At 42.4% G+C, this 8,000-nt stretch overlaps 1 protein-coding gene across 1 annotated transcript; it reads right to left on the bottom strand.

Annotated features, from left to right (window-relative positions):
• Positions 1-3,138: 3,138 nt before the first annotated feature.
• On the bottom strand, positions 3,139-7,997 carry LOC114551545 (zinc transporter ZIP3; the record flags this gene model as incomplete). The annotated part of the gene is made up of 3 exons (XM_028572569.1): positions 3,139-3,760; positions 6,902-7,240; positions 7,848-7,997. Coding segments are annotated over 3 exons (891 nt in total), but the record flags the coding sequence as incomplete, so codon positions are not given.
• Between the last annotated feature and the right edge of the window lie 3 nt (positions 7,998-8,000).

Here is an 8,000-nt window from a genome sequence, read left to right as displayed (position 1 = left end):
TTTGACATCGTTAAAATCAAATAAAAACATGATAAGATATTTAATAATCAGATATATAACAGATATTCTGATAGAAGGTCACAAAGGGTCCGAGCATGGACACAGTTTTAAGTACAGCACTGTTTTATTTAGGTCTCCCACTCAAGTATAAATATTGTACCTTTTACTGCTCTACATGTATATAACTCTACACATTCTGATAATTAAAACTAAATATACCCGCTAAGAAATTATGACAAAACTCTCGAGAACTACTGAATACTTCTTCCACCGCTGAACAGCGTTCACGGGAAATAAAAGAAGTTTTAAGGGAATTAAAAAGTGCAAAAAAAATAAACAAACAGAAAAGATTAATTTCTTGTAAATAAAATATATTATTTGGAGGTTATTTCTTTACTTAAAATAGTTTGTTTTTACAAAAGTTCAAACAATGTAGGGCCGTCTTTGATTAAAGAAACCGAGTCGACCAACTGCTCGGATGTTTTAACGACAAAGAATCACTTCAAATCTCATTAACCAGAGACGTGCTCCCCAGGTTCTTGGATAGAAATCATTCAGCACGAAAAACGGAATAAAAAACCTCTAATCGCCTAAAGAAATCTAAGTCGACTAAAGCTTAGGTGTTAAATCTACGACGTAGGTGTGTATGTACGTATGTAGGTGTGTATGTATGTAGATACGCAGGCATATACATACGTAGGTGTGTATGTACATGCCTACGTATGTACATACACACCTAAATACATACGTAGGTGTGTATATATACTATGCTGTATCGATTTTCCCCCACCCCTAATAAATATGCAGACTTTGGCTGATTATGCGTTGAATTATACGATCGCATAATCGTAACTTTCTGCAAAGATATATTATGGGACTTTTTTTTGCAACGGAAATGCAGGGATTATGAAATCATGCAAGCACTACATATTTTGCACCGAAATCGGCAATTTATGCGGCGAAAGTGCGGCATATTTGAAAAACTTCGCCCCCCCGCATACATATGTGGACTTTGGCTGATTATGCGTTGAATTAGGTGTTTTTCTGGAGCGACTGATTACGGACTCATGAGTTTTCCTTTGGTATTACAGAGTGGGTCCGAGCTAGGGTTGGGCATCGTTTGGATTTTAGCGATTCTGATTTCAATCCCGATTCTTCCGTTAGATTCCGGTTGTCATCAATTCTCGATTCTGATTTTCTTGAGTGGGGGAGTTGAAACGGGTCACGTGCTTGCGCTGCGTTCCAGAAACAGTTTTTAGCCCGTAAGTTACGACTTCAAGTCGCGACTCACGACTTGGTAGCGTTCCAGGCAAAGTCACCACAATCCCTTCTAGCTAGCGTTAGCTAGCGGCTACCTAACGTTGACGTTAGCTATCTAGGTTACTTTACGTTGCCTATTTATGTCTATTTATTTCTACTTATCACTGTTAATAAACGGCGTCTGTACAGCATCAACAGGGGTTGCCATTGTTGTTTATGTGTGACGTCAAAAACTGTAACTGGGAAAACAACGATCTGGTACGAGTTCACGAGTAGTAAGTTACGGGTTTGACTGCCGTTCCAGGACACTTTCACGGGTAGAAGGTTCTGAAAACACGAGTTACAGGTTGCCTGGAACGCAGCATTATTTCACAAATAAGAGGAAAGTTTTATTTTGATTCAAAAGGTGGGTTGCAGTTTGACGGGGCTTTTTTAACGTAAAATAAAGCCACGCTAGAGCACCGCTTACTGTGCTCCATGGCTGCAGCACAACAAGCGCCTGGTTGCTATGGAAACCCAAACTGGCGCATGTTAAATTTGGAACCCGGTGATCAGATTTGAAACCAAAATCCTCCAAACGATTCCAATGGAATCGTAATTTTTTTAAACGATTCCAAGTAGGAATTCAGGTTCAGGTTAATTTATTTGTACCCGTAAGTATATTAAGTTCCAGAGAACAAGTTCAGGCTATTTCTCAAACATATAAATGTTCGAATCGGTTCTCCATGCCCAACTCATTCAACTGTACCGACTAATCGATTAGTTGATTTAATTGACAGATCTGTAAATCTGAGTTTCTCCGCAAGGAGTCGTGCTAAAAGCAACACTTTAATTCTTGTGTTTACCAGAGATGTGCTCGTACGTTTCTTGGAAATAAATCATTCAGCGTGAAAAAAAGCTAGCCTTGTGAGAGCATCCTGATCTGGCGAGCTCCAGTTTTCCACTCGCAGATCAGTCTGGAATCTTGAGGAATCAGTGTTGGTTTTGAGGCGGGTTTAGGTGGTGATAGACAGATGGTTTATCCAATCAGCTAACCAGGATTTTCAGACAGCGGTAGCCCTAAGTCTGTTAGCCGCTCGCTAATGCTTTTTCCTCTTGGATCCTTCTTTTGGAATATGGACCGGGAACCTGAAATGGGGCCTTTTATTCTTTTATTCCTAAATTCTCGTTACACGAACTGCAAATCTCCTTTACCGACATGTTGCTAGCTTCAAGCTAACAAGCTATGCTTTGCCTGCAGCAGCAGCAGGGGTACTCTGGCTCGGGGTTGTAGTTTCATACGCTTCTCTGATCTGATTGGTTGATTTGGCCCATCTATTACCAACTATAGGTGGTGATAGACAGATGGTTTATCCAATCAGCTAACCAGGATTTCCGCCCCTTCCCAAAAGTTCTCCAACGGTAAGTTCCCAGATGGATATGCCGAGCAAATACGAAGCGATTCATCTGGAGGAGTCAGGTTAGAAAAAAGCATCAAACATGACTAATGGACTAAAGAGATCTAAGTTGACTAAGACCAAAACTAGATATATTATGGGACTTTCTTGCAACGGAAATGCGGAGATTATGAAATCATGCAAGCCCCGCATATTTGGCGCGGAAATTGGCAATTTATGCGGCGAAAGCGCGGCATATTTAGAAAAAAAATGCAGCCGCCGCATAAATATGCAGACTTTGGATGATTATGCGATCGCATAATCGCGTTTTTCTGAAGGGACTGATTAATAGGGCTGTACTCTACTGAAGAAATTCTCAGTCGACTAACACTCATTCAACTGTACCGACTAATCGATTAGTTGATTTAATCGACAGATCTGTAAATCTGAGTTTCTCCACTAAGAGTCATGCTAAAAGCACCACTTTAATTCTTGTGTTTACCAGAGATGTGCTCGTACGTTTCTTGGAAATAAGTCATTCAGCATGAAAACAGCATCAGACATGACTAATGGAATACAGAGATCTAAGATGGCTAAGACCAAAACCACCGATTAGTCGATTAGTCGACTGATCCACTAAGAGGGAGCAGCCCTGCTGGTTATGGAGTCATAAGTTATCCTTGGTATTGGAGCGTGGGTCCCGACGCGTCTTCGTCGGCGTGTCACCACTTGACGAGGACGAGCGCGGCGAGCGTGGCGTAGCCGAGCACGAGGAACAGCACTTTGAGCAGCCGGTCCCGCTTGTCGTCCAGCTCTCGGGACAGGATCTCGAAGAAGGTGACGAAGAGGAAGGTGCCGGCGGCGAGGCCCTGCAGCACCACGGAGGCCACGCTGCCCGCCAGCGACTGGGCCGACTCCACGCCCATCCCGACCACGACGCCCAGCGGGATCATCAGGCTCACCGCGGCGCCCAGCTTGGCCGCGTCCTTCATGCCCAGCGACGCCTTCGCCACGCTCACCCCGAGCGCCACGGCGGCCAGCGTCTCGTGCACGGCCACGCCGAGGAAGAGCCCGCCCAGCTTGGCGAGGTCGTCCTGCAGGCCGAGAGCCAAGCCCTCGAACACCTGCAATCGGCAAAAATTACAGTTAAAGATGCAGTAGGTGAGTCTTATAAAACTAACTTTCTGTCATATTTGCTGAAACTGACCCTATGATCCAGTAGTACTACATTAATTATGTAATATAAAAAAAATCCAGCTCCTCTGGCTCCACCTGCACCTGATAGAAATAGAACCGACGCCTATTGTTCACGCGAGACGCGAGCGTGTTGGAAGCGTTTCCAGGCAAAACAGAATATGAAAATATGTTTCTATGTCATTTAGACACAAATACATATTAACCCATTTATATGTTGATGTTTGAAAGCCTCTAGGTTTTGATATAAATGCAGATAGGCCTATATGAATGTAATTTTTATTTATTTTTTTTAATCGATTTTCTAATATTGCACCTGTCAATAAAGAACGAAATCTTCTGTAGCCTATTTTGCCAACAGACAAAATCCATGCAGCTGACACGCCACGCCTGCAGTGTGTCAATGGCCTCACAGTTAAGCCTAATAGGGCTGCTCGATTATAATCGTGATTATTTTGGTCAATATTCAGGTTTCATACTTTTTGAAAAAATATAAAAAACTGGAAAAGTTATGGATTTTGAAAATTGCTAAATTAACAGGCCTGGAAAGGTTTTGGAAACATAAAAAGACAGAGAAAGTTTTGGAAAAGTTATGGAATGTTTTTTTTTTAACACAGCGTAATAATATGTGATTAATAAATGTATTTTCATGTTCTCTTAACCTCAGCGTTGTATTCGGGGAGAGATATTAAGAATCCCTCTATGAACCACAGACATTATCATTCATTTATAATTAAACCTCTGAGGGTAAACTTTAACACAGATTAGTATTCTCATTGTAGAGTGTTGTCTGACATTTTCAAGAACACACTCACGGAAATTTGCCAAAAAGTCATGGAAATCATAGAAAAAGTCATGGAAAAGATATTGGAAAAAGTGATGAAAAAGTGATGGAAAAGTCATGCCAAAAAGTTAAATCACATATTATTATGTTGTGTTAAAAACAATTCCATGACTTTTCCAAAACTTTCTGGGTCTTTTTATGTTTCCAAAACCTTTTCCAAGCTATGGAATTCACATTTTTCAAATTCCATAACTTTTCAAGGTTGTTTCAAAATGTATGAACCCTGAAAACTTGCAGAACTCTACACCCTGCTGCAAAGGAAACTTCCACTACGCACCAGGCTGGCGAGCCGAAGAGGCCCCCGTATTTTCATGTTGTCTTAACCTCAAGAATCAGGGAGCGATATTAAAAATCCCACTATGATCCACATACCTTATCACTCATGTTATAGTTAAACCTCTGAGGGACAACTTTAACACAGGAAAAGTCATGGGAAAAGTCATGGATAAGTCATGAAAAAGACATGGGAAAAGTCATGGAAAAAGTCATGGGAAAAGCCATGGAAAAAGTCATGGAAAAAGCCATGGAAAAAGCCATGGAAAAAGCCATGGAAAAAGCCATGGAAAAAGTCATAGGAAAAGTCATAGGAAAAGTCATGGGAAAAGTCATGGGAAAAGTCATGGGAAAAGCCATGGAAAAAGTCATGGAAAAAGCCATGGAAAAAGCCATGGAAAAAGCCATGGAAAAAGTCATAGGAAAAGTCATGGAAAAGTCATGAAAAAAAGCCATGGAAAAAGCCATGGAAAAAGTCATAGGAAAAGTCATAGGAAAAGTCATGGAATAGTCATGGGAAAGTCATGAAAAAGACATGGGAAAAATAACGGAAAAGTCATGGAAAATGTCATGGAAAATGTCATGGGAAAGTCATGAAAAAAAGCCATGAAAAAGTCATGGAAAAAGTCATGGAAAAAGTCATGGAAAAAGCCATGGAAAAAGTCAGAGGAAAAGTCATAGGAAAAGTAATGGAAAAGTCATAGGAAAAGTAATGGAAAAGTCATGGGAAAAGTCATGGAATAGTCATGGGAAAGTCATGAAAAAGACATGGGAAAAATAACGGAAAAGTCATGGAAAATGTCATGGGAAAGTCATGAAAAAAGTCATGGAAAAAGTCATGGAAAAAGTCATGGAAAAGTCATGGGAAAGTCATGAAAAAAGCCATGAAAAAGCCATGGAAAAAGCCATGGAAAAAGTCATAGGAAAAGTCATAGGAAAAGTCATGGAAAAGTCATGGGAAAAGTCATGGAAAAGTCATGGATAAGTCATGAAAAAGACATGGGAAAAGTCATGGAAAAAGCCATGGAAAAAGCCATGGAAAAAGTCATGGAAAAAGTCATGGAAAAAGCCATGGAAAAAGTCATAGGAAAAGTCATTGGAAAAGTCATGGGAAAAGTCATGGGAAAGTCATGGGAAAAGTCATGGAAAAGTCATGGGAAAAGCCATGGAAAAAGCCATGGAAAAAGTCATTGGAAAAGCCATGGAAAAAGCCATGGAAAAAGCCATGGAAAAAGTCATAGGAAAAGTCATGGAAAAGTCATGGAAAAGTCATGGATAAGTCATGAAAAAGACATGGGAAAAATAACGGAAAAGTCATGGAAAATGTTATGGGAAAAGTCATGGAAAAAGTCATGGAAAATGTCATGGGAAAGTCATGAAAAAAGTCATGGAAAAAGTCATGGAAAAAGCCATGGAAAAAGTCATGGAAAAAGTCATGGGAAAAGTCATGGAAAAAGTCATGGAAAAAGTCATGGAAAAGTCATGGAAAAGTCATGGAAAAGTCATGGAAAAAGTCATAGGAAAAGTCATAGGAAAAGTCATAGGAAAAGTCATAGGAAAAGTCATAGGAAAAGTCATAGGAAAAGTCATGGAAAAGTCATGGAAAATGTCATGGAAAATGTCATGGGAAAGTCATGAAAAAAGTCATGGAAAAGTCATGGAAAAAGTCATGGAAAAAGTCATGGGAAAGTCATGAAAAAAGTCATGAAAAAAGTCATGGAAAATGTCATAGGAAAAGTCATGGAAAAGTCATGGAAAATGTCATGGAAAATGTCATGGGAAAGTCATGAAAAAAGTCATGGAAAAGTCATGGAAAAAGTCATAGGAAAAGTCATGGAAAAGTCATGGAAAATGTCATGGAAAATGTCATGGGAAAGTCATGAAAAAAGTCATGGAAAATGTCATGGGAAAAGTCATGAAAAAGGAAATGCAAAAGAAAACTTCCACTACGCACCGAGTGTGCCGAGAGTGCCAGGACCAGGCTGGCGAGCCGAAGAGGCCCCGCACCGGCCAGCTCTGCCGGGCTGAAGTGTCCGTGGTTGTGGCTGTGGTGACCGTGGGCGCCCGGGGAGCTCCGAGCCGGTGGGATGAAGGGCGTGTCGTACTCTGAGTCGCTGCCGGGATCCGAACCGCCGGCGTTGAAGCTCTCCAGGGCGATGAAGGAGGGCGGCTCCTTGCGGAAGGCGAGCACGGTCTGCTCCACGAACACGGTGAGGAAGAAGCCGAGCATCATCATCGTCTCGGCCAGAGGGTAGTCGCTGGTGATCTGCAGCTGCTGGAGCACGGAGGACACCTGAGGAGAGACAGCAGGGACAGGGACGGACACAGAGACACACACGGAGACACACAGAGAGACAGAGACACACAGACAGACAGACACAGAGAGACACAGACAGAGACACAGACAGACACACAGACAGACACAGAGACACACAGAGACAGAGACACACAGACAGACACACAGACAGAGACACACAGACACAGAGACACACAGACAGACACACAGACAGAGAGACAGACAGACACACAGAGACACACAGACAGAGAGACAGACAGACACACAGAGACACACAGACAGACACACAGACACACAGAGACACAGAGAGTTGAGGTGAGGGTAAGGTGCTAGGGAATGCAGTATGTCAATGACAGGTCCCCACGAAGATAGTAAAACAAACATGTGTGTCTGTGGGCTATGGCGTGTGTGTGTGTGTGTGTGTGTGTGGTGTGTGTGTGTGTGTGTTATGGTGTGTGCGTGTGTGTGTTATGGTGTTGTGTTATTGTGTGTGTGTTATTGTGTGTGTGTGTGTGTGTGCGTTATTGTGTGTGTTTTGTGTGTGTGTGTGTGTGTGTGTGTGTGTGTGTGTGTGTGTGTGTGTGTGATTGTGTGTGTGTGTTACCTTGTCTCTGACGGCGGGCAGCAGAGCATTGAAGCACGTCGCGAGGAACACGCCGCCGCCGAACGAGTTGCCTAGCGACAGAGCTCTGCGGTATCGGTGCGCCTTGTCGTGGTCGGCCAGCAGGAGGCGCACCGGGACCAGAACCCCGGCCAG

This window comes from Perca flavescens, unplaced genomic scaffold (assembly GCF_004354835.1).
Source record: "Perca flavescens isolate YP-PL-M2 unplaced genomic scaffold, PFLA_1.0 EPR50_1.1_unplaced_scaf_146, whole genome shotgun sequence".
NCBI lineage: Eukaryota > Metazoa > Chordata > Actinopteri > Perciformes > Percidae > Perca > Perca flavescens.
Note: the sequence above shows the minus strand (reverse complement) of the source record. Positions and strands in the feature narration are given on the sequence as shown.